Raw genomic sequence first — 25,144 nt, forward strand, 5'->3', positions numbered from 1 at the left:
GCCTGGGCATGGCCTGGCACAAGGTCATGGCCTATTAGGATGGGGGAGGGAGAGGAGGTATCCTCTCCACGGGGTCCATGAGGTGTGCTACATCTGCACTGGGGGAGATCAGGGTCCAGGTGACCAGGGACCCCCGGCAGGCTGCTGTCTACAGCCCCCACTCTTCCCCATGGCCCAGACTCTGAGAGGAAATAATTAGGGCACAGGTGAGTCATAGGGTCACAAGGCAGCTTCCTGGCTGACTCAGGGGACAGTCAGATGAGCCATTCCACCAGGATCTTCCCCAGCCCAGAGCCTGAGTCAAGGATTTAACACCTCCTGGTATCCAAACTGGGCTTCTTCCGCCCTCCCACTGGATCCCTGAAAAGCCAGGTATGAGGCTGGGCCCTTCCATGGCCAGTAAGGGCATAGGATCGTGTATCCCCAACTCAAGCCTATCCTTGCTTCTGGGATTTAGAGCTCGGTCTTCTCTAGATGTTGGGACCTCCCTCTGACCAGGATCCCCAGAGGTACCTGGCAGTGAGCATAGCACAGAGGCCAGGGTCAGGGGCAGCAGGCTGAGGCCCTGCCCCCACCCCTGCAGCAGGGGCCCTCCTGCATCACCCCAGGATCTTTCACCTGTGCCTCAGCCAGCCCTCCAAGCAGGTCCCCATGGTCCCAGGGCTGCTTTCCTGGCTTTGTCCCTGTGCTGGCTGGGCAGGAAGTTCCTGCTGGAGAATTCCCGGATCCTCCCCATGAGGCCGCAAGCCTGGCCTGGGAACTTAGAAGGGAGGGAAGTCAGGGATGCTCCTAGGAACAGGGTCTGGTCTTGTGGTAGCAGGGGCTGTCCTGGCATTCTGGGCCACCAGTCCTTCCCCACCCCCCAGGGCAGGTGCGCCTAACCTCCCATCCTCCAGCTCAGATGCCCCACTGGGGCCCTTCCACTGGAACCCGGGACTCTGCAATTGTGGCTACCACACTGGGGACTAGACTGAGACCCTGGATAGCCTTGAGCTTGTGAGCTTGCTCCTGGCTTGAGGATGAGGGGCGGGATCCAAAGACAGCCAAGGAAGCCAAAGTCAAAGTGGGTTTTATTAATATCACAGGCCTGAGTCTGATGGGTAGGAGCACTCTGCTGGGCAGACCCACCCTGCAGACACATGGATTCCATTTAGCCCAAGACCCCTTGGCCCCAGGGACTCCTTGGATGTGCCCTCAGAAGAGGGAGGCTAAATCCCTACTCGGGTTGAAGGGATCTGAGAGCAGGGCAGACTCAGGGCCAGCACCAGCTTCACTCTGGAGGCCAGTTTCCCATCTCGTCCATCTCCTCCAGGAGCAGGTGCTAGGGGGCAGAAGTGGGTGAAAAAAGGTGCCTCTGCACCCCCAGAACATTCCCTGCTACCCCCAGAGATAAGCACCCTGAGGCCATGCCAGGCCCTCCCCCATATCTGCACAGCTGGGCCCCCATCCACGAGCCACCTCCCTCCCACTAAATGAGAGACCCTTCTCCCTCCAACTTGGGGGTGGTCCTTGGAAGCCCCAGGAGTCAGGCACCCCAGGGAACCCCTCCCCTCCCTCACCTCTGTCCTGGACACCACACCGAGGGGGCTCTGCACCCTTCCCTCCAGCCTAGGGTAGTGCTCCAGCTGCCTCAGTGCCCCTCCCCTAGGCCCCCAGCATTCCCCAAAGGCTGGGGGGCGGCTTCCTTCCCCCTCAGCCTGGTGTCCCTGAGGGCAGATAAGGAGAGAGTGGGGGTGGTGATGAGGGTCGGACCCTTGACACACCCACAGGAGGAAGATATTCCGGAGGCAGCTCTGTCCCCACAGTGAGGACCGAGCTGGGCCCTGATTTGCCACCACCCAGAAACTCCCTAGCCACCCCCCCAATATGGCTCAGGCTACCCCAGGACTATGGCCCCTGGCTCAGGGGTGGTTCCAGAGGGGAGAGGGAGGAGAAGGGGGCGGGGAGGGTGATGAGATCCCTTTCGTGGGAAAAGGCAAAAGCAAGGGCCCCTGCCAGAGCTGACCAGCTGTGTAGGTTCAGGTGCGGGGCACAGCCTTGCTCCCCAGAGCACACGGGGGGTCCTGTGACTCAGACATGTGGGCTTAGGACAATGAGAGGCTGCCCCTCAGTGTCGGTGGGCATGTGCTTCTGGCACTCCTTCCCCCGAGGGGGTACGTCAGATCCCTAGCACTGGAGCGCCCCTGGCGACTGGCAGGCAGCCCCTCTCCCTCTTGAGTGATCCTTCCACCAGTGTCCCCTCGCGGGTAAGGAAGCCACGGCCTGCATTCAGAGTCACAGAGCAAGTCGGTGCCAGAGCAGGGCTTCAACTAAAGCTTTGGTCTCTGAACCTGACTCTCTGTCCTTTACTTTCCCACAAAAGGAAGCTACACAGACCATCAGGGGCAAATGTCCACTGCATGAAAGAACAGGTTGATGAAGGAAGGAAGGAAGGAAGGAAGGGAGGGAGGGAGGGAGGGAGGGAGGGAGGGAGGGAGGAAGGAAGGAAGGAAGGAAGGAAGGAAGGAAGGAAAATGAACTCAAAAAGGACACACACATTCTTTTAACACAAATCCATCAATATGTACTCAAGAGAGTCTGGGACGGGCCTGACCTTGAAGGCCAGCGTCAAGGGAGGCGGGCAGTGGGTGGTCCTTGTTGTGACACAACAGGTAACCTACAGGTAGGTTTGTGGGAGTGAGCACGGGTGTGAATGGCAGAGAAAGCATAACAGCAACATTATGTGAATTACAGATGCGTGAGGAAGACTTAAAGCCACCTAGACAAAACCCCTCACGGTACAGAGGAGGAAACTGAGGCCCAGAGAGGGGAAGGGACTTGCCCAAAGCCACACAGCAAGTGAACGGCAAAGTTACAACTTAAAAATGGACTTTTAGGGATGCATGGGTGGCTCAGTCAGTTAAGCGTCCAACTTTGGCTCAGGTCATAACCTCATGGTTTGTGTGTTCAAGCCCCATGTCTGGCTCTGTGCTGACAACTTGGAGCCTGGAGCCTGCTTTGGATTCTGTGTCTCCCTCTCTCTCTGTCCCTCCCTCTCTGGCACTCTGTCTCTCTCTGTCTCTCAAAAATAAATAAATATTAAAAAAAAATTTTTTTTTAATGTTAATGGATTTTTGGACTCTGGGTCAAGTGAGAGACAGAGAGACTGATGGAGAACTGTGTATATGCACGGGGCTTCAGGTCCTCCTTGGAAATACCACCACCAAGAAGGGACTTTGCCTTCCCTACCCAGACAGTGGGAGGCTAGAGCCAGGGCCAGGGGCTGACAGAGGTGGGAGGCCCCACTCTCTTGAGTGCCTTTACGCAGAGCGGGAGGTGGGGGTGGGGTGGGGTGGTGGTGAACAGACCAGGTGTACCTGGCCGTCCACAATGCCCGCCTCCTCCAGGGTGATCTCTGGCTGGGTCAGCAGCTCCCGGCCCTCATGGCTGCCCATCTTCCAGAGGCGGGACTCCCGTTGTACTACCAAAAGCTTCTTTAACTCCGACTCCACAAAACCTGAGAGTCAGAGAGATGGGCGTGGGACAGGCAGAAGGGTGGAGCAACCTGCTGGGGTGGGAAGGGAGAAGGGGTGGCTCTGGCTCTCCAGGCCGCATCCCTGCCCTGTGCAGTCCCTGGTCACCCCCAGCCCCAGCCCCAGCCCCAGCCCCTATGTTTCCCATTACCTGGAGCCGGCCAGACCCCTTGACTTCGCCAGGAAACTCACTTGCCAAGCACTCCCTCCCACCTGTGTGAGTGTGAGTTTCTTCCCCTCCTAGGGAGAGCGAGCGAGGGGCAGACATCTGACCCCACCCTCCACCAGCCACAGACTCATGAGAAAGGATCTGGAACTACCCAAACTGCATATGTTCAAGCTCTGCCACTTACCACTGTGTGACCTTGGGCAAGTTACTTGATCTCTCTGTGCCTCAGTTTCCTCACTACGAAGTAGAGATTATAATAGGACCTCCCTCTGAGTTGCGAAGTGGTATTTCATGAAATGTGCTCAGAAGAGGGTGTGGCCCATAGTAATGGCTGTGTGAATGTCGACAACGATCGTGTCGTGTGACCATGTTATACTGCCACCGTTGACCCATCTGCTCACCATGTCTGGGTAGCGCTGGGACACCCTCACAGCAGCGTGCGATGGGAAAACCAGGGATGGAGGTGCCCACTGAACAAGTTAGAATTCTGGGTTGGAGTGGGTGGTGCTCCTGGAACGCAAGCTGTAGTCCCAGTCCCCACCTTACTGCCTCCCAAACCTTGAAAAAGGAGGACTCTAGCTAGACCTAGCCTGTGGCTCCAGCTGAGCCACCTCACGGGTCCCCCCCCAACCCCATCTCCAGTGGTCATCTCAGGTCCTCTGGTACCACCTGGTGGCGAGAAGTGGTATCACACTTATGAGCCGGGACCAAAGCCCCCGTGGCCTGAGGGCAGGTCGGGTGTTCCACTTACCCACTGTATCTGTTGACCTAAAAGTCTTATGCAGCGGTGACTGCAGGGTGACAATGCCTGGGACACAGACCTTGAGTGAGCTGTCCTCCTCCATTTCCTCTTCCTTGCCTTTCTCCTCATCAGGCAAGCCTTCCTTGAGAGGAAACTGAGGGCATGCCGGGCCACTGAGCAGGTGCGGAGGACAGGGACCCAAGCCTGGAGGCCCACCCCCAGATAAAACCAAAAGCAGGAGGGAACCCGAAAGGCTGAGAGGGGTCTGCCCAAGCCACAAACCCTGGGACCCAGGCAAATGCAGGGAGGAGCCCCACCCAGGCTGCGCCCCCCCCCCCCCCCCCCCCCCCCCACTGCCCCAGCCTGGTTCTACAGACCTTGGGCGTGGTTGATTTCTGAAGCTGCTTGTACAAGGTGAGAAGGCGGTTCCAAGGAGTTGCCCCCACCTTCGAAGAGGCCAGCCTGAGGTCTCCTGTGGAGGGGCAGGGTCACTGACGGGCTGACAGGAACAAGGGGTAGCCCAGGCCCAGGCAGGTAAGGACATCAAGCAGGTCGAAGTGAGGCTGAGGTCCCCTCATTTCCTTCAGCAAACACCTACTACGTGCCCCACACAAGGCACTTTGCAAAGGACATTCCATTGACTCTTTGCAACTGGCCTCTGAGAGAGATACTTATCATTTTATAGATGAGGAATCTGAGACACAGAAAAGCTGAGCAGCTGGCCACTGTCACGCCCCTGGGGCATCTGAGGAACAGGCTCTATTTCTGGCACTGCCCCGACCCCTGCAGCCACCACACTCACCGTCAAGCAGACACTCCTCCTCCTCCCCGGCGAAGGTCTCAGGGCTGACTTCCAGTGGCCCCATGGCCCTCTGCAGGCATTCTTGCTCCGCCTCCAAAGCTTGGGCAAAGTGGCCCCTGATCCCAGAGCATAGTCAGATGGGGGTAGCAGGTGAGCCCAGACATGTGGCAAAGGCTCCCTAAACACCCCCGAGTCCCCAAGGGCCCTCCTATAGGCTCTGCTCAGCCCCCTATCTTCCCTTGAAAGTAGAGTGAGGAGGAAGGTGGGGAGCAGAGGCAGAGGGAGGCCTCCTTCCACACAGAGAGTGGGAACGAGGAGGGAGAGAGTGGGGAGGGAAGGCAGGGTGGAGCGGGGATCAGGAAGGAGCTGGGAAGCAATGGCGGCCTGACTCACCCTGGCACTCTCTTGTCCCAGTCCCCAGCCTGTCCTTCTTTGGCACCTCCACCCACAACCCCTGACTTGTGGGAAGACCCACCCCATCTCTGCCCCCCCAATATCCCCCCCACGCTCCTTCCCATCCTTGATACATCTGTTCCCCCCTCAACCCCCATGCCTCTACCCATCCAAAGACCCACATTCCTGGGCCTCCCTCATTTTGGGTCCTCCCATATCCTTGCCCCAGTACCCCCATCCCAGGCTCCCGCCTGCCATCCACAGCCCAGTCCCTCACCTGTCTGAGGTCCCTGTATCCCCAGAGGCCTCCCCTGCTGACTCCTCCTCTTCTTCCCTTTCCTCTTTCTCAGGCAGGCTGCCCAGCACCTCCTGGCTTCCCCTGGGCAGGACGGGCTTCACCTCTACACCCTGGGCCCCCACTCTCAGGACTTCTACAGGGGTGGAGGTCTGGGCCCCCGTGTCCCCCATCCCTAGCCCCAAAGGATCCTGCCGTGGCAAGGCCACAGAGAGCGTGTAGGACGGTGTTGTGGATGGCCTTGGCTCCTTCCTCCCCACCCCTCCCTGGCGGCTCATCATCAGTGGGGTGGCATCTTGCTCTCGAGAGGAGCATGCCCGACTCCCTATCAGGGCCTTATCAGAGCTCTTTGGGCTGCCCTTGCTCCCCACCAGGCTACGGAAAAAGCGGAACATGGAGGAGCGGCCCAAAATTCGGGATTGAGGGGTTGGAGCTGGGGGCTCCATCTTGAGAAAGAGCCTGACTCGGAGGGAGGGGCCGTCACAGCCACCCTACTAACGGCTTAAGAACAGGAGGGGTTTTCAAATTAAAACTTCCAGTTGGAAACTTCCAGGAGTTCTAGAAGGCAAAGGTCAGGTGGGGGGGGGGGTGATGGGGAGGCTAGGAGGAAGACATGGTGGAGGTGATTTGTTGGGGGCAGAGAGGGAGGGGTGGGGTCGATGAGGCAGGGGAAGAAGGTATGGGAAGGCCGACTGGAGGTGTCTGGTGAGGCTGAGTAGGCATGGGGGTGGGGAGCAGGCAGAGGAAGCTGGGGGTACTTGGACTGAGAATGGGGCAGGGGCTTTCGGGGCCCCTGCACACACCTCTCTCCCTGTGACTTGTCCTTCCCTGGTTGCGTGTTATGTGTCCTTGAGAACCATTCCTCACAGCTAGAGAGTGTCTGTCCTCCCTCTCCCTCTTTTCTTGCCTCTCAGCATCCACTTACACGTGCCCAGGGACACCCAGACACCCCTGTTTTTGTCTCTTTTTACTTGCTTATCACCTTTAGGGTTTCAGATCTCCAGAGACTACCAAGGGTGCCTCGTGCTCCCATCTTAATTGCACGTTGAATCTCTATTTAGTATTATTATTCTCCACCGCACCTATAGACTTGATTACAAACCCAGCTTAGTGACCTTGGCAGTTCCTTAAACCCACTCAGCCTCAATCTGATCGTCAGTAAAATGGTACAACAGACAGCACCTACTTCCAAGAGTTATTGAAAAGATTCAGTGGAAGTGCACCTGAGTGGCTCAATCGGTTAAGCATCCAATTCTTGATTTCGGTTCAGGGTATGACCTCACAGTACTGAGATCCAGCTGCACATTGGGCTCTGCCCTGAGTGTGGAGCCTGTTTAAGATTCTCTCTTCCCTTCTCCCTCGGCCCTTCCCCTGCTTGCGTGTGTGTGTGTGTGTGTGTGTGTGTGTGTGTGTGTGTGCGCGCCTCCACCCCAAATAAATTAATAAAGCTAGTAGAAGGCACACTGTGGTGCCTAAGGAACTCTGCCATCCTAGCTTTTTTATTGGTGTTGATTGAAGAAAGGGGGTAAAGATCAAAGACCAGGACTGGGAATCAGAAGTGGGAGAAGGGGAGCCATGCCACCTGACGGGGGCGGGGGGGGGGGGGGAGGCAGGGAGCCAAGTGTAAAGGGTGGAGCGCCTTCTCCGAGGCTGAGCCCAGACCTATCCCCAGGCTATAGGCCCTTCATCTGCATCCGGCGGCCACACAGCAACTTCCTCTAGAGGGAGCTAACTGGAGCCGGGAAGTGCCGGCATGTCTAGGATCCGGGCAGCCTCGCGGGTCCCTAGGGCCAAGCCGGGGCAAGCAGAGGCTGCTGCGTCCAGACATAAGTCCAGACTGCACTGACGCCTGTTCCAGGAAGTCAAGCCTGGGCACCCGACCCCCAGGAGCAGCCGCTGGCCCCTCATCAGGATCTCTGGCCTTGGCCCTGTGAGCCATCCCGGGCCTGGGCAAGCGTCCGGACAGGGACAGGTAAGGTGGGAGGGTCCTGCCTATCCTCCCAGTTTTCGGCAGCCCCAGGCCCAGGGGGATACAGGGAACCTGCAGGCAGCCGGGTGGGGACGGGGAGGCCTGGAGACTTGCCTGGGCAGCTCCGCCAACCCCTGCTGGGGCCCTGATCCAGCTGGGGCTCCCTCTGGCTTCCCCTCAGACAGCTTCCCCCATTGCCCTTCCTACCAAAGAAATCGGGTGCTAAAGAACCAGGTCCTTTAGTAATCTGTGGCGGGGTGGGGAGTGGAGATCGGAGCCAAGGTCAAGGTCAGGGAGAGAACTTTCCTGGTGCTTCCTGCTGCCCTAGGAGCCCCTAGACTGGGTCTGCAGCCCAAACAGGCATCTCCCCCTGGAGAACATTCTAAGCCCGGCAAATAGAGACAGTGGACTCCCCTTACCAGGAAGTCAGGCCACTCAGATGAGGGCAAGGGTAGGCCCAGGTCAGCATAGGCCTCTGGCCCTGGTGGCCTTTCTGATGCTCCACCTACAGCAGTGAGCCCCTGGGGTAGCAGTAGAGAGAGTTGGTGCTGCAGTCAGCATCCTCCTGCCCTGCTGTCCCGAGGGCTCCCGGTTTCGTTCAGGGACAAGGGGAGAGGGAAAGGAATCTTCCGGAAGGAGTAAGGATGGCAAAGGTCTGTTTCAAGCTGGCTCCCAGGGACGGAGGCGGGGAGGGGAGGCAAGGAGGATGGGCCTTCCCCCATCCCTGTCCCCAGTAAGTGGAGGGGTGGAGAGCCTTCCCCCACACCTTCTGGAGAGCTCTTGCCTTGGGGCACTTTTGAAAATGGCCCCAGGCCTGAAAGGCAGGAGGGTGGGGCGGGGTGGGGGGGTAGTCAGGTCTACCCTGGGAGGAGGAGGTGGCTGAGCTCGGGGGCCCAGGGTAGGACTGGGCCTTCCCCTGAGGTAGGAGGAAGGGTACTTCCCCAAAAAAGTGATGGAGGCAGCTTTGGGGTGGCTATGAAGGGGTGCAAATTGAAAGTGAAACAGCTCACATCCAGGAAATCCTCCCTGTGTTGAGGGTTCACAGAGTAGATCAGGGCTGTGGCCAGGACTGAGCAAGGAGGAGAGCTGGGGCCAGGGATAGGACAGCAGGTATGTGGTGGGGGTACGTATGGGAGGTGGGGGGCGGGGTGGGGGAGCTCTGGAGGAGGCTTCCTCAGCGCACTGCAAGGCAGGACTGGGAGGAGCCCAGGTGGGATGTAAACAGGTAATCTCGCCTTGAAAGGGTACCCTCTGAGGTGCGCAAACTGGAAAATAAATCTTAAGTGACTACTGAGTGTATGAACTCACAAAAATTCAGATTACAAGCCTGACTCCCTGAGTGGCTATGTGGCCTCGGGCTCTAACTTCTTGGTGCCTCACTTTTCCTACCTGTAAAAGGGGCGTGCATGATGATGGTTACCTTGCTGGGTTAATGTGCATTTTTTTTTTAATGTTTTATTTATTTCTAGGAGAGAGAGAGAGACAGCGTGAGCAGGGGAGGGTCAGAGAGAGAGGGAGTCACAGATTGAAACAGGCTCCAGGCTCTGAGCCGGCAGTCAGCACAGAGCCCAACGCGGGGCTTGAACCCACGAACTGTGAGATCATGACCTAAGCGAAAGTCGGACACCCCACTGACTAAGCCACCCAGGCGCCCCTAATGTGCATTTTTGACACCCCTGGGAGAGTGGTAGTGAGTATACCAGAAGTGCTCAGTAAGTGTTCGTGGCTAACACGCCTGAGTTGGAAAACAGTCAAGGGGAAGTGGGACCTTCAAGGCTTCATAGGTCATTGGCTAGGTGGTGGCAATCCTGCGGTAAGTGTGTGCTAGGGAGGCTGCAGGAGGTCCCAGGAACAGCAGAAAGAACCCCGGCCTCTAAAACTAGCCTCACTTGCCCAGGAGCAAGGTGAAAGATGACGTGAGACCCTTGAAGGCGCCACTACAACCACCCCTCCCCAGGCTCCTAGCCTCGGGGTCCAGGTCCCTAGGTACAAATCCTGAGGGCCTTGCCTTTCTCGCTCTCTCTCGCTAGTGAAATGGTAGGTTCTGATTCTGCCAACCGACTCCACGGGGACCCAAGGTGGTGCAATGAGACTCAGCTGGAGCTAGGATGGTGGGGTCATTTTGGGAGTGGGGGACGCCCTCCTCCCTGTGTGGCCAGGGGACCGCCTCCTCAAACAGTCCCAGCCCGTCCCCATCTCTGCTGTCTCTCACCCGTCCCCACAGGCTAACACTGTCCTCCACTGGGACCTGAGAAATGGCATCCGGGCAAGGCCCAGGCCCTCCCAGGCAGGGGTGTGGAGAGACTGCCCCATCTGCTACTTCCGGTAAGGGTCTCTCTGCCCCCCTCGCCCATCCCACAGCCACCAGGGCTGTCTGAGAAGTTGGAGAGAGCAGGAGTGGACAGGGCCAGGCAGGGCTTACAGGCAGGCTCTCCTGCCCCCATTCACTCACCTCCGGTGAAGGAGAAAAGCATCTCCCCACCCAGGGCAGGTGTGTGCAGGTGGTCCCAGAAGCTGGAGTGTCATCCAGGTTAAGCCCTGGGAGCGGGGACGAGTCTGGGCCTGGGGATGGGGGCCAGAGGCTAGGAGAGGCCCTGGAGTGAGTGTGAGGTGGGCACAGCGCCATCTCAGGGAAGAGGGGCAGGATGGGCTGAGGAAAAGAAAGGAGAGTGGGGCGTGGCTATTCTATTCCTATAGCAGGAGAAAGAAGGAAGTTCCTAGGCTTATCACCGGTCAGGCCTGCTGACTGCTGAAGCAATTGTTATGACTTTGGGGAGGAAGTAAGATGGCTGCCCTTCTTCCCTTTTCCAAGGGGACCATCAAAGGGTTGCGGTTCCCAGCCCACTACACACTGCTCCCTGGGCTTTGGGTTAAGTCTCCTGTATGTCACTGTGTCCCTGTGTGACTCTTCTGGGCCCAAAGCTACAGTTCCAAATTTAGGTCCCACGTTCCCTGAGCCAGAAGGGCTCCCCAGCCTGCACTAAAACTCAGGGGCCCACAAGCCTGGGACGAAGTCCTGGCTCCACTCCCCATGCTAACTGCATGACCTTGTACAAGTTATGTAAACACCCCCTGCCTCGGCTTCCCCGTCTGTAAACCGGGGTTCTATCTCCTTCACAAGGCTCGTGTGAGGCTTAAGTGAAAAGTGCTAGAAGAAATACCCTGTATACAATAAGCACTAGTTGTTAACTAAGGGCTGGAGTAGGGACGCTTCTGTCCACGGGTGAGGACGGCCGAGGCTTTGAGGAAGAGGGGCCCATCCCCAACGCATGGGGCCGCCCCATCCAGCCCTTTGTCCCTGACTCCTGCCTTTGATCCTCAGAGGAGCAGGTAGTCCGGGACACCGAGGAGGTCTTCCGCAGCTATGTGTTTTACCGTCATCGGCAGGAACAGGAGGCTGAGGGGGCAGCTGCACCTATTGACCCGGAAATGGTCACCTTGCCCCTAGAACCCAGCAGGTGAGCAACAGCCCTGTGGGCCCACAGGGACATCTTCAGGGAGCTGGAGGCTCGCAGGGTGTCACTGTGCAGATCCTGGGAACTGGGGAGGCCTTTTTCATTTGGGCTCCCCCCCTCCCCCCCGATCTGGGACCTTGGACCCTTTACAACATACGCCTGTCCCATGCCTCTGGGCTCTGCCCTCATGTCAGGAACTTCCATGAAGGGTCCACAAGACCAGGGGCATCTTGGGCAGAAGCCTGTCCTTCTCCCCAAGTCCAGGCCCCTGCCTGCCCTCTGCTCACCTACCTGCCTCCTGTTCCCCCAGCACCATGGGGCAGGTGGGCCGGCAGCTTGCCATCATTGGCGACAACATCAACCAGCGCTACGATTCGGAGTTCCAGGCCATGCTGCAGTCCCTGCAACCCACAGCAGAGAACGCCTATGAGCTTTTCACCAAGATTGCCTCCAGGTAGCCCCGGCCCGGCCTCTGTGCTGGGCTCACAGCCCCGCACTGTGCCCTGCCCGTGGGATGGGAGGTACACGCTTCTGTGTCGGTGTCAAGAGACATGCGTGCCATCCCCGTGTCTGCTGTTGACTCACACACGGCCTTGGGCCCTGTCTTTCTCTCTCTGGGCCCCAGACTCCTCATAGCTTTGGTACATAAGCTCACAGCTCTTGTGAGCTCGGGCACTGGGGACATGACCAGATAGGGATGCCCAAGTAGGGATATCCCCAGAGCTCCCCCAGCCCAGCTGAGACACAGCCAGCCTTCCGATTTGGAACCATATTTCATACCACAGCCAGTCAGATGGCAAATGTCCTAGAAATGGCTTCCCTTTGCTACAGTGTGGTGTCCAAAAGGCAGTCTGGTGTGGTTAGGAGCCCAGGCGGCTGGGTCAAATCTCAGCTTTGCCGCTTACTGACGTTGTGAGACTATGGCCCTCAGTCCCCACATCTGTAAAATAGAGGAAAGACAGACCAGCGTCCCTACTTAAAGGTGTCCCCTGCTGTTACACCTGGGTTACGAGTCAGCGTCGAGGTGGTGGCCGGAGCTGGGGTGAAGGTCGGAGTAAGCGATAGCCTGAGGATTAGCGCTCAGAGCCAAAACATCCTGTCCCTGTCCTTCGAGGCCTCCCCCGCTCCGCTCTGATTCCAGGTCCTGTCCTAACCTCCTCTTTGTCCTTCTCTCTCTGCTGCCTCTCGGGCTGCCAGGCCAGCAGCAACACCCACAGGTAATCTCCGTGCTGCTTCCGTCTGCTCGCTCTGCCTTCCCTGCTCTCTGCCCCTCCGCACTTGGCGGCGCTGGGGCCACAACCTGGCGGCAGCCGCCCGCCCAGACGCCCTCTGAGTTTCCTCCTTTCACAGAGATGCAGGCTCTTCCCAAACTGAGGCCAGGCTGGGGCAACCTCTGCCACCTTGAGTCACAGCTAAGCCATTTTGCTTTCCAGCTGGGAGCGGGGTGGGTTGCCACCAGATGGTGGGAGAGGAGCAGCAGGCTGCAGGGCCCTCCGGGGGTCTCCACTGACAGTACCAACGCTCTACCTGCAGTCTGTTTGAGAGCGGCATCAACTGGGGCCGAGTGGTGGCTCTCCTGGGCTTCGGCTACCGCCTGGCCCTACACATCTACCAGCGCGGCCTGACCGGCTTCCTGGGCCGGGTCACCACCTTGGTGGTCAACGTCATGACGCGTCACTGCATTGCCCGGTGGATTGCACAGAGGGGCGGCTGGGTAAGTGCCCAAACATCGGCAGCCTCCTCCCTGCTCCTGGGACTGCCTCTCCCCCGGCCCTACCCCAGCCCCGGAGCGCCTGTATGTGCTGTCAGCCCCTCTGTCTCTGTCTCTTGGCAGGTGGCAGCCCTGAACTTGGGAAACGGCCCCGTCGTGAACGTGCTGATAGTTCTGTCAGTGGTTCTCTTGGGCCAGTTTGTGGTACGAAGATTCTTCAAATCATGACTCCCCCTGAGGGCCCTTTGGGGTCCTAGCTAAGACCCCTGCCTGGGCTTCAGCCAAGCTTTCTCCCCTCACCCCCTCCCCTCTAGGGGTCCCCCTCAAGAATATAGAAGCTTTAGGAAGTGGGCACTCCAGCTTTGGGAGGGCCCCTGCCTGGTCAGTCAGGCTGCCAGAGATGCCCCAACATTGCATGGTGCTAATGGGCCCCCTCTCTAGTCCCCATCCTGTCAGAGAGGAGCTATAGCCTTTTCCTCAGCTTTCTGGGACACCCTCAGCCCTACCTCTTAGGCACTGGGGAGATTCACAACTTGGGGAAGCAAGAGGCTGAGAGTCACCTCTCCCCTCAAAATTTTTAATGGTTTTATCTTTATAGAACACCCTTGGAAGGACCATCCCCCATTCCCACCGCTCTGCCCAAGCCAGGAACTCTGGGGTGTGGGGGCTAGTAGGCCACCCTGTGTTCCCTAGGATTCAGCTGTTCTAGAAGGTCAGAGCTTGTTTGCTGGGCCTGGAGCCCAACCCTGGCCCTTCCTAAGCTTTCCCCCTGCCCCTACTCCCGCCACCCCATATCTCCTTTGCAGTAGACTCTCAGGGATTCTAGGCCTAGGTGTGGGGTGGAGATGGAGCTGTGGGTGCAGACCAGAGCTGTCAGAATTTCATCAGCACCCCCGAAGCCCACCTCTCAAGATCCTCAGTTCTCTCCCTTCCCCTCATCTATTACCACTCAAACCCAACCTATTCACTACAAGTGAAGCCCACCCCACCCCCATCACTCCAGATAAGGAAGGAGGGGTCTTGGGCCAGTGGAGAGCTGAAGTTCCCTCCTTGCCCAGACTATAGAATTTAGGACTGGTTTGTTATTGTCAGGGAAAGGGGGTAAGGAACTCAACTTGAGGTTTCTGAGAAAAGACATGTTAACGTCACTAGGAACCCCAGGGTTGGGATCTTCCCTCACGGCCTGGGCACAGTGTAATCCGGGGGTGTGGGTGGGGAAACTGAATACTTGAACTCAACCCCTGATCCCCCAGTCTCCTCACTCCTCACCTGCCTAAGCCCCCACTGTGGGTGGGGGTGGGGAGTGCCTGGTCTTTCTTGCACAGTCTAGGGGTTTGGGGGGTAGATTAAACCAAATGCAGGGAGGGGGTGCAGATGGAGACTGGCCAGCCCCCACCTTCTGAGTGTGTCTGAAATAAACTGCAATCTCTGATTCCCATTTGGTAATTTTTGTCTCATCCTCTGCTACGCCTCTCTCCACTGGTCTGGATTGGGGGAACCTGGGTGTGACTGGCTTTTACCTGGTTTATTACTGGATAAAAGCTCATACTGGGCCTCCAGAATCCTGTAGAGGGCTGGGTGTGGTTCTCCCAGGCCCCAGCTCCCTACAAGGCCTCAGCTTCCTCCCCACCTCTCCTAGCCCCTTCTTCCAGGGATGTGTGTGTCAGGTAAATTTCCCACCCTTTAGGAAGTTGGGAGACTCCAAATCGCTGGGCTCTGGCTGGTAGAGCAGCTGCATATGTCTGGGGACTCTTAAAGGCCATGTAAGGCCTGCTTTGAATGCCTCTCCCTGGGACCACCATCCATGCTGGCCCCAAAAGCCCTTCTCCCCCACACCTGGCTCTGCCTGGGACACAGTGTCCCAGTCCTCTCTTCCCCGTATCCCCCACAACTAGCGCACACAGGGCTTTTGATTCCAGGAATTTTGTGCCACATAGGAGTCCCTCTGGGAAAAAGCAGCTAGGAGTGATAAAAATAATAACCGCGGGGGCGTTCAGATGTTCCAAAGTCTTTCCAGTACTGGGCACCCTGGTCTGTGTTTCTGACACCTTTCCAAAACGGTCACATGCAGGTCCTAAAGGACTCAGGGGCTTCACTTGCACTCCCTGAGGGGGTCTTGCCAACCCCCTCTCCCTTTGAACTCTTCAAAGAGTCCAAGTACAGACTCGCCCCCCTGCAGCAATGGTGGCTGGAAGGGTGGTGGCTCCAAGGCACCCTGCAACCCGCAGGAAAAGTTCACAGACAACCTACACAGAACACACACTCTCCGTGCCAGGACTTACGCTGAGAAATTTATCATCCACGCCCAATTATTAGGTATTATAGCTGGTGGCCTGGGGGACTGGAAGGTGGGCTGGGGCTTTAAACTCCCACTTTACAGATAAAGGAAACTGAGGTACCTGCCCAGAATCACCAGGTAGAATGGGCGGTAGCTGGCACTTGCCACCAGGGCACTGGCTCAAGATTTTCTGTAGAAGCCGGCCAGGTGGAAACCGGGGCCGTTGGTCTCCAGCACAAGCCCGCCAGGGGGTCAGGCGGGGATGGGGTACATCCCTCCTCTCAAACCCCCTCGCGCAGCCGCAGCGCCACGGTCGCACGGCTCAGAAGACCGTGAAGGTGGGCGGGCTGCCCGAATCCAAGATGGCCGTCGCCGCACGGAGCACGCCAGCGTGCCCTCTGGTGGGCGGGGCCCCCAGGCGCACCGCCCCACGGGGGTTTGAGAACCGCTCGAGAACCTTCATTGGAAGAAGGCGGGCGGGCAGTGGCTAGATGTGTGGCGAGCTCTGCCGCTGTAAGAAGAGGTTGGGACTCTCTCCTTGAAAGAAAGGCATGAGAAGCCCCAAAACGTTTGGCTGGAGTCTACCCCGGTCGCCTCCACTCCACCCTTTATTCCGCCAGGATGAAGTTTCCAAAACCGAAATCTAAGTGCATTCCGGGGTTGCTGAAAGGAAGGCGTGAGAAGCTGGGAGGCATAGGATAAGGCGGGGGGTTATGGGGGTGCAGGGGAGCTGATTGGATTCTGCGGGTATTAAGGAAGTTAAATTCTCAAAATTATAGTTCTTCTGAAATTGTAGCTTCGTTTCCATCTAAGAGGTCTAGAGTCCTCAGTCTATGAGGCCACTGACTTGGAACAGTCCAGCCCAGCCCCGGGAGAGAAGTGTGTTCCGGTGTCATCCGCTCAGTTGCGCGGTGTGGGTGTAAAGCCCATCTCGCCTGGTACCCAGCACCTCCCTGCCTCCCCGCCCCACCCCACAGTTTACTTTCATGTGTCTGCCATTTTACCTCGTTTGAAAAAAAGTTTATTTTAGGTCACTAGGTGTCCATCCAAACAAGAAAATCCTTCCTTGGCCCTAACCGCTCAGTGAAGTGAATAGGTTTTTATGACCTGACCATCTAAATAGCTGAATAGCGTTGAAATAAATTAAAATTAATTCATTAGTTAATTAAAATAAAACCACCACCATATCCTGATCCAGTTGTACCCACCTCAGATGTAAAGGCCTCGATCAAACACACTTGTAAAGTATGGATTTAATTCGATCTCTAATCCCAGGGGCAGGTGCGCGCGTGCATGCACGGGAGAGACAGAGGGAGAGAAGGAATGGAGTTACCAAAGATTTCTGGAAGTACCCAAAGAGCAGGAACCAGAAAACCAGCAGCAAACCCAGCTTCTGACGCAGTTTCACCAATTGCTAGACATTTAAAAAAAAAAAAAAAGGTGAACACCAGACTACTGGCATATCAAAGATGTGGGGGAGGGGAAATTCAGCCCACCAGATAATAAGGGAACAAAAAGCAGTGATCTGGCCTATTGAGCATATGACAGGTAAGGGATCCCCAGCAAATTTGTATGAATGATCTAGTAGAGGGGCAGTCTCACAAGACCAAGGTCGGGTGATGAAATAATATGAGCAGAAACCGTACTTTTCTGGGAGAAGTCGCTTAATAGCTGAAGGGGCTAAAGCCGCAGAATCTCCCTCCATCTGGAGTATGAGATTTGGCGACCAAACATATGTGAGGATGTGAAGGTGTGTGCATGTGACACCCGGAGAGTAACATTTGAACGGGCATCCATTGTTGAAATCAATATGCAAATCAGAACACCTCTCCGCTCCACTATCTCAACTCTTGCTTTACAATCTTGGAATCATTCCTGGTGCCTGGTGCTTCCACTTTTCCCAGCTTTGGCTAAGAACACAGCAGGAAGACAGATCTTCAAAGTTGTCTGTTCCATCACATCACAGAGTGAAAACTACTCCAACATTCAGGCTTCTGTGATGATTGGCCACATGCAGGCTGCCCTCACCAACCTTCTCATGTTTGGATCTGACCCCTTTCTCACCTGACCTCTGACCTTACTGAGAACAACTTCTCCAATTCATATCTGGCAGGCACTGAGGCTTCCTCTAGAATGGGAACATTTTCTTGCTAAAATTCTCAGGTGGACCCACACCAGGGAAAGATGGGGTGAATTTGGCATGTCCAGCATCTCTGAGTTGGAGATGTTGTGAATCAGAGTGCAAGGGAAACTCTGTGTTGGGCTTAGAGATATGGGTTCTCGTGTTTAGTGAAAAAGAATGAGGTTTCCGGGAGGCTGAGCCGCTGGGCTGTGTGAGAGAAGAGTTGCGTGTAGGTTCAGAGCAAAGTGCTATCCTGGTAAGGCTGTGGGGCAATGCGTACCCCACCCAGGTATGTAATATAGTGTAATATGTAGTGTAATGGAACAGGTCTTCACATGGCCTTAGAATCCTTAACACATCCTTTAAACAAAGATATAAAGACCATATCCACATTGTTTCCATTTTTTTAAAGATATCTCTGTGGCCAACGTGGGGCTCAAACCCGCAACCCCAAGATCAAGAGTCACCAGCTCCACCAACCGAGCCAGTGAGGCACCCCTATTTCTATTTTTTAAAAGCATTAAATCATCTCAAAACCCCACTGTGAACAGTGGAGGGATCAGAGTGAGGAGAGGGATTCCTTTCCGGAGAAAGTCGTTTTCCTTCCATCTCACAAAATGCCTCCTAGATATGCCCCCTACCTATTACACTCAGAAGAAGGAGAGACCCTGGAATTTCTCCACATTATTCTGAGTTCTGGGGAAATGTTGTAGAGCCAAAAAAGGAAAAAGGAGGAAATGAACACGTGTTGAGTTATTATACTCATGACAGATGTCTCGTTTGGCTGTACAGCTCTCTAAGACAGAAATTACTATTCCTATTTTATAGATGAAGAAAAAAGTATTCTAAAGGAAGAACAGGATGGTTCTTCAAGTAAGGGTTAGTTGCATCATTCATCTCTCATGAGTGTTATTTTTGTCACTTTGCATAGATAAATAATATAAATTAATACATGTATTAGTTTAGTTTAAATCTAGGATTACATTTAGAAGAATAATTATCAGACTTTTCTTTAGTTGTAGGGAAAAATCAATAAGGTAACTGTAGAATTATGGCAAGAAAAATATGAACAAAGAACATTTTATTCTACCACCTTCAGGAGGAAAATAGGAATGACTATATAAAAGTAAGTCCCTAATGTTACTTCATTTGTGTAAGGTTAAGAAAAAGATTTTTGAAGATTAAGATAGTCTCTGTGTGTGTTTTTAATGTGTGTATAATATTTAAAAGAAGTTGGCATGTTTAGGGAATCTGACAGATTAGTCTTGTGATTTCAAATTGAATTATATAATTTATCTTAGACTTGTAATTTGAAGCTGAAAGGTATGAGATAATTTGATTATGTTTGTAAACAGTATTGAACTCTTTAAGATAACTTGATTTGCTACGTTTAGAAGCTTGAATTATTAGGCTTATGAGAGTCATTTACATGCTTAAGGTTTTTTCTTGTTTGACTTGTAAATCTACCCTGTGAGGAATTTGAGTTGCTTGAAAATATCACGTATATTAAATGTATAAATACAGTTTAAATATGTAAGAGAACTTAGCTAGCTTTGTAAGTGGCAAGAGTAATGATCAAGCAAATTTAATATGTCAAGCCCATGGGCTAATTGAACATTAATCAAAGAACAAGTTATTGCTTTTATTTTTATACAGAAATTACAAGATTTCTAAATAGACCATCAAAGTTATACAAGTTAAACCTAAAAACTTAAAGAAAATCTGTTCGTAAATTTACAACTTTAATTAATTGAGAATTGATTTAAACATAAGCAACTGCAAATAGTATAGCTGAACCCAAGTTCATCTGCCTGACGCGTAGCAAAGCCAATCACGGAGACGTCCAGTATGCAGCACGAAGGCTTGAGAGGCAGCAAAAGGAACTGACGTAACAGGCTGGCTCAAATCTGTCACCTTCAAGTAAGAGTAGCATACGTTTTTATAATCTTAGGAGTTGGGATTACATACATATTGATGGCAGCAGCGGGTAAACTCATGAGTATTCATGAGGAAAGATGGAGCATGAGCATTGAGCAAAGGTGCCGGTAACAGACATCCCAAGTTCACTTTGGGGTAGAGACGGAACATTACAATGGAGCCAGATTTGGCCGCTGAGATCAGGAGGTCATCTGTAGGACAAGAGGGGTTATGCACATGCTCTGAAAGCCTGTTTACACTGGATGGGATCTTGGGCTCATTATCTCAGTGACAGAATGCAGGGCATTGCTTGCTCTCAGGCTGGAAGGGTATCAGTGACCTTCATTTGTCAGTCCAGCCCTCTATGAAAACAGCCAGTGGGTTTGTTAGTAGGGTCTGAAAAGAAATAATAGCTGATAAGGGAGAGACGGGCCTCTGAAAAACAAGCTTTAAATTTCCTATTAGTCTTAACCTCATTAATCCTTTTTTTTTTTTTTTTTTCATTTCTGAGAGAGAGAGAGACAGCGTGAGCAGGGCAGGGTCAGAGAGAGGGAGACACAGAATCTGAAGCAGGCTCCAGGCTCTGAGCTAGCTGTCAGCACAGAGCCCGACGCAGGGCTCAAACCCACGAACCGTGAGATCATGACATGAGCCGAAGTCGGACACTTAACCCACTGAGTCACCCAGGCGCCCCTTAACCTCATTAATCCAATGGGGCACATTTTCAGTCCCCCCGAGTTATGACCATTCCTCAATCTGGAAGGAATTGGGACAATGACCGCTCTCGCTACTTCCTGCTGGAAAGGGGTGCAGTTTCAGGGTTTGAGGGATGAAACAGCTTTGTACGCTGTTGGAAATATTCCCTGGTCCTTGGCTTAACATGTACATTCTGCGTGACCAAAATATTAGTTCCTTCTTTGGCCATTTTGGAGCAACATCAGTAACAATTTGATTAGTACATTTGATTAGTATATAACCAATTAATAAATGAAAAGTCATGACGGACCATAACGCAAGCTGAGGGCGAAGCACAAGCTAGCAACAGCCTCCCCTCCATATGTGTGACCTTCCGCAGGCACTCCTGGCTGCCCAAGAACAAAGGAGAGGACAGAAGGCAAATGGTTAAACTAATAGAGTCTCCATCAGTTTACAAATATCTTAGTAATATTACAAGAAAAGGACAATCTTATCAACAGCGTCATCTCCAGGGACTTCCTACTGTTTTAAGGATAATGCTTTCCCAGAGGGAAAAACAACCTTAGCTTGTCAATAGCTAGGCCTCCAGTGTCCTGTGAGTCTTCTTTAGCATATGGAAATCACTTTAAGAGGCTTCCTCTTGACTTTACTTCCTCCAACTCCACAGTGACTCCACCAGTCACTCTTCACAACCCCAGTGCAGCCCTTCCTGCCCATGGGTCCTGTCCCCGTGCTTCAATAAAATCACCTTTTTAAGGGGGCCTGGGTGGTTCAGTTGGTTGAGCGTCCAGCTTCGGCTCAGGTCGTGATCTCACGACTGTGAGTTTGAGCCCCGTGTCAGGCTCTGTGCTGACAACTCCGAGCCTGGAACCTGCGTTGGATTCTGTGTCTCCTTCTTTCTCTGCCCCTCCCCCACTCACACACACTTTCTCTCTCTCTCTCTCTCTCTCTCAAATATAAATAAAACATTAAAAAAATAATAAAAAAATAAAATCACCTTTTTGCACCTAAGGCATCTTCAACATGTGGCCGTCAGCTCCAAACCCCTACCATCACTCCAAAATCCCATCAAAAAGTATAGGTAACCCAAATCTCAGTAGTCCTTATAACACTGACCTAAAACTTTTTTTTTTATATTTTTTTATCTATTTCTAGGAGAGAGAGGGAGAGACAGCATGAGCAGGGGAGGGTCAGAGACAGAGGGAGACACAGACTCCGAAATTGGCTCCAGGCTCCGAGCTGGCAGTGAGCACAGAGCCCGATGCAGAGCTCGAACCCACGAACCGCGAGATCATGACCTAAGCAAAAGTCGGACGCTTAACAGACTAAGCCACCCAGGCGCCCCACAAAGGAGTATTTTAACAAATATCTCTAAGTCATAGATAAGAAGAAGAGTTACTTTAAATCTGGAAAAGCAGGGGCGCCTGGGTGGCTTAGTTAGTTAAGCGTCCGACTTTCGCTTAGGTCATGATCTCACGGTTCGTGGGTTCGAGCCCCGCATGGGGCTCTGTGCTGACTGCCAGCTCAGAGCCTGGAGCCTGTTTCAGTCTGTGACTCCCTCTCTCTCTGGCCCTCCCCTGCTCACGCTGTCTCTCTCTCTGTCTCCTAGAAATAAATAAAACATTAAAAAAAATAAATAAATCTGGAAGAGCAAACATTAGAGAAGCAACAGTGTTTCAAATAAGAGTCATAAAAATATAATCATCTTTCTCAATTCATTCAGTTCCATGTTATTAATTCTTGTTCTGTTTGAGTGCAGTTTTCCCATTAGTTCTGGAAATTCTTACTCAGTTTCATTTTACAATTGTAAAGGTATCAGAAACTATATTTGTCAAAAATCCTCTCCATGAGTCTCCTCGCAGCTGAAATTCATTTGCAAGAGCATCAGAGTAAAATAATAACTATAAATGATCAAAGACTCAAAAATGGTTAAAGTGGTTAAAGATCTGATGAGAGTTCAGGTTCAGGTGACAAGGAAACCTGGTTATTTCGGTGACACGTAACACTTCAATAATTAGAATTACAAGTAATGACTTTATACCAGGACATATCAAAATCTTAGCAATTTTACATAATTTCTGGAACTGTTATAGCACTCATTCATATAACCTCAGAAGGTTTATTATCACATGTTTGACAATGATTCCCATGTAATTTGATATACCAATTTTTTTAAAAGCCTAATTAGTCAAGGAGATTTCATTTAAAATTTGAATTTTGAGAAATGTCTCAAAAATATCAGCTTCAGGCACATGCCTAAATAGGATTACGGATCATTACAAAACTTAATACTTAATTATCTATTTAACCAAGGTGGCAGTAGAAGATTCTAAAAGCAAATTAAGAGAAGGTTACATAGTTGTTATCAAAATGTAGCCCTTTTAATATTGAGAAGGTTCAACTTTCTTAAGTGATCAAAGATCGAACATAGAAGACAAAACATACTTTGTTTTTCTAGATCAATTGCATTAAAGATAACGAAAAAATCGGGGTACCTGGGTGGCTCAGCCGGTTAAGCTTGCAATTTCAGCTCAGGTCATGATCTCACGGTTCATGAGTTCAAGCCCCTGGAGCTTGCTTTAGATTCTGTGTCTCCCTCTCTCGCTGCCCCTCCCCTGCTCATGGTGTGTGTGTGTGTGTGTGTGTGTAGAATAACTAAACATTAAAAAAAAATTTTTAGGGGTGCCTGGGTGGCTCAGTCAGTTAAACATCCATCTTCGGCTGGGGTCATAATCTCACGGTTCGTGGTTTCGAGCACTGTGTTGGGCTCTGCGCTGACATCTCACAGCCTGGAGCCTGCTTCAGATTCCCTCTCTCTGTCTCCCTCTCTGTGTCTCCCTCTCTCTCTGCCCTTCCCCTGCTCATGCTCTGTCTCTCTCTGTCTCAAAAATAAATAAAATATTTAAAGTTTTTTTTTAATTTTTAAGAAAAAAATCTTTGGTTACTTTTTTTCCTAAGAAATCTCTATACCCAATGTGGGGCTCAAACTAACAACCCAAGATAAAGAGTTGCATGCTACCCTGAGTCAGAGAGGTGCCTTTACGATTTCTTATTAAGAGTAGGTCACTAATATAAAAAAAGATTGTCATTTTAACAGAGAGAAAAAACAAATTCTAATCTTATACCAGTGTACTTCTGATACTAAAATTCATTCCCTCCAGTCTCAGAGTCAATTCTGACCACACATAAAATTGATTTCCAAAGATTCTCTTCTCCCAAACTTTCTACAACTTTCTTTACATTCAGATTTTGTCCTAAGTTTTCCTTTTTTTTTTTTTTTTACAAATAGTTTATTGTCAAATTAGTTTCCACATAACACTCAGTGCTCATCCCCAAAGTGCCCTCCTCCATGCCCATCCCCCCACCCCCCCACATCCATCAGTCCTCAGTTTTTGTCAGCATTCAAGAGTCTCTCATGGTTTGCCTCTCTCCTTTTCCCCCACCATTTCCGCCCTTCTTCTCCCCCTTGTTCCTCCGTCAAGTTCCTCCTAATCATAAGTTTTCCTTCTTTAAATAGCCAGTCTCAGGGAGCCTGGGTGGCTCAGTCAGTTAACATCCAACTTCGGCTCAGGTCATGATCTCATGGTTCGTGAATTCAAACCCTGAGTCGGGCTCTGTGCTGACAGTTTGGAGCCTGCAGCTTGCTTCGGATTCTGTGTGTCCCTCTCTCTCTGCCCCTCCCCTGCTCATGATCTGTCTCTCAAAAATAAATAAATGTTGGGGTGCCTGGGTGGCTCAGTCAGTTGAACATCTGACTTCAGCTCAGGTGATGATCTTACAGTTCATGGGTTCGAGCCCCGCGTCGGGGTCTGTGCTGACAGCTAGCTCAGAGCCTGAAGCCTGTTTCAGATTCTGTGTCTCCATCTCTCTCTCTGACCCTCTCCCCTGTTCACATTGTCTCTCTCTCTCTCAGAAATAAATAAAGCATTTAAAATAAATAAATAAATGTTAAATTTAAAAAGTTTTTAAAATACTTTAAGGATCAATATTCAGGCCATTTTTCTCCAGAGTCTAAAGAGTATTATGGCCAAGAAGTGTTGTAAAAAAAGATAATCTTTTCCCTTTTCATAGGTTCATAACTAAATATTGCCCAATTTTAGAGAATACAGCCCAAAGGGCTGCATGTGGGAATTGAATTGTCATTTCCCATTTTCCAGTTAGAACACAGCTGGTTATGGGGTGCCTGGGTAGCTCAGGCCGGTGCTTAACACAGTCAGTTAAGCATCTGGCTCTTGATTCTGCCTCAGGTCATGATGCTGGGGTGGTGGGATGGAGCCTCAAACTGGGCTCCTTGCTGAGTGTGAAGCCTGCTTAAGACTCTCTCTCTCTCTCTCTCTCTCTCTCTCTCTGCCCTTCTTCCCTGCTCACACACACACTTTCTCTCTAAAATAAAAAATAGTATAAAAATATTTTTAGAAAAGAAAAAGGGGTGCCTGGGTAGCTCAGTCAGTTGAGCATCAGACTCTTGATTTTGGCTCAGGTCATGATCCCAGGGCCGCGGGATCGAACCTTAAATCAGGCTCTGCTCTGAGCATGGAGCCTGCTTAAGATTCACTCTCTCTCTCAACTTAACAGAGGACCATAGGGGAGGGGAAGGGGAAAAAAATAGTTAAGGAGAGGGAGGGAGGCAAACCGTAAGAGACTCTTAAATACTGAGAACAAACTTAGAGTTGATGGGGCGGGGGGGCGGGGAAGAGGGGAAAAAGGGAGATGGGCATGGAGAGGGCACTTCTTGGGATGAGCACTGGGTGTTGTATGGAAACCAACTTGACAATAAACTATATTAAAAAATAAATAAAATAAATCATTGGAAATATTGAAAAAAAACAAACAAAACAACAACAACAACAAAGACTCTCTCCCTCTCTCTCTAAGAAAACAAAAACAAACAAAAACAAAAAAAGAAAAGGACATGGCCGATTTTATTTAAAGATACCAAAAGCTATAGCAACAAACAAACCAAATGAAGCCCAGAGTATCTTTGAGAATGCTAGCTCCTCCATAAAAGTCAGAACTCCATTGGCTTAACCAAATGGCTTCCTAGTCAAACTTTTATTAATCAGGCAAGAAAAGGGGTGCCTGG

At 52.1% G+C, this 25,144-nt stretch overlaps 2 protein-coding genes across 4 annotated transcripts; one reads left to right on the plus strand and one right to left on the minus strand.

The window, feature by feature from the left end:
• Nucleotides 1-1,051: 1,051 nt before the first annotated feature.
• LOC120238151 (gametogenetin-binding protein 1-like) lies at nucleotides 1,052-6,434 on the minus strand. 2 transcript variants are annotated; one of them, XM_039241751.1, is made up of 7 exons: nucleotides 5,896-6,434; nucleotides 5,226-5,341; nucleotides 4,801-4,895; nucleotides 4,433-4,577; nucleotides 3,357-3,496; nucleotides 1,560-1,706; nucleotides 1,052-1,321 (listed from the first exon to the last, which is right to left on the minus strand). In XM_039241751.1, the coding sequence occupies exons 1-7, from the start codon at nucleotides 6,357-6,359 to the stop codon at nucleotides 1,271-1,273; spliced, it is 1,158 nt and encodes a 385-aa protein (XP_039097682.1). In that variant the 5' UTR covers nucleotides 6,360-6,434; the 3' UTR covers nucleotides 1,052-1,270. The 2 variants fall into 2 exon arrangements, with proteins under 2 accessions (XP_039097682.1, XP_039097683.1); XM_039241752.1 differs by lacking the exon at nucleotides 1,560-1,706.
• Nucleotides 6,435-7,646: 1,212 nt separating this feature from the next.
• On the plus strand, nucleotides 7,647-14,486 carry BAK1 (BCL2 antagonist/killer 1). 2 transcript variants are annotated; one of them, XM_039241849.1, is made up of 7 exons: nucleotides 7,647-7,879; nucleotides 10,107-10,207; nucleotides 11,205-11,340; nucleotides 11,648-11,791; nucleotides 12,871-13,051; nucleotides 13,172-13,252; nucleotides 13,647-14,486. In XM_039241849.1, the coding sequence occupies exons 2-7, from the start codon at nucleotides 10,138-10,140 to the stop codon at nucleotides 13,755-13,757; spliced, it is 723 nt and encodes a 240-aa protein (XP_039097780.1). In that variant the 5' UTR covers nucleotides 7,647-7,879; nucleotides 10,107-10,137; the 3' UTR covers nucleotides 13,758-14,486. The 2 variants fall into 2 exon arrangements, with proteins under 2 accessions (XP_039097780.1, XP_039097781.1); XM_039241850.1 differs by having other exon boundaries at nucleotides 13,172-13,739.
• The last annotated feature ends 10,658 nt before the right edge of the window (nucleotides 14,487-25,144 follow it).

Source organism: Hyaena hyaena, unplaced genomic scaffold (assembly GCF_003009895.1).
Source record: "Hyaena hyaena isolate Hyena2069 unplaced genomic scaffold, ASM300989v1 scaffold_202, whole genome shotgun sequence".
NCBI classification, from domain to species: Eukaryota; Metazoa; Chordata; class Mammalia; order Carnivora; family Hyaenidae; genus Hyaena; species Hyaena hyaena.

Coding starts and splice junctions, on each gene's coding strand:
- LOC120238151 (XM_039241751.1), bottom strand. CDS start 6,359: ATGGAGCCCCCAGCTCCAACCCCTCAATCCCGAATTTTGGGCCGCTCC. Junction 4,896..5,225: donor GGAGGAGTGTCTGCTTGACG/GTGAGTGTGGTG, acceptor GCCCCTCCACAG/GAGACCTCAGGCTGGCCTCT. Junction 1,322..1,559: donor GTGTGGTGTCCAGGACAGAG/GTGAGGGAGGGG, acceptor TCTGCCCCCTAG/CACCTGCTCCTGGAGGAGAT.
- BAK1 (XM_039241849.1), top strand. CDS start 10,138: ATGGCATCCGGGCAAGGCCCAGGCCCTCCCAGGCAGGGGTGTGGAGAG. Junction 11,341..11,647: donor TTGCCCCTAGAACCCAGCAG/GTGAGCAACAGC, acceptor CTGTTCCCCCAG/CACCATGGGGCAGGTGGGCC. Junction 13,052..13,171: donor TTGCACAGAGGGGCGGCTGG/GTAAGTGCCCAA, acceptor GTCTCTTGGCAG/GTGGCAGCCCTGAACTTGGG.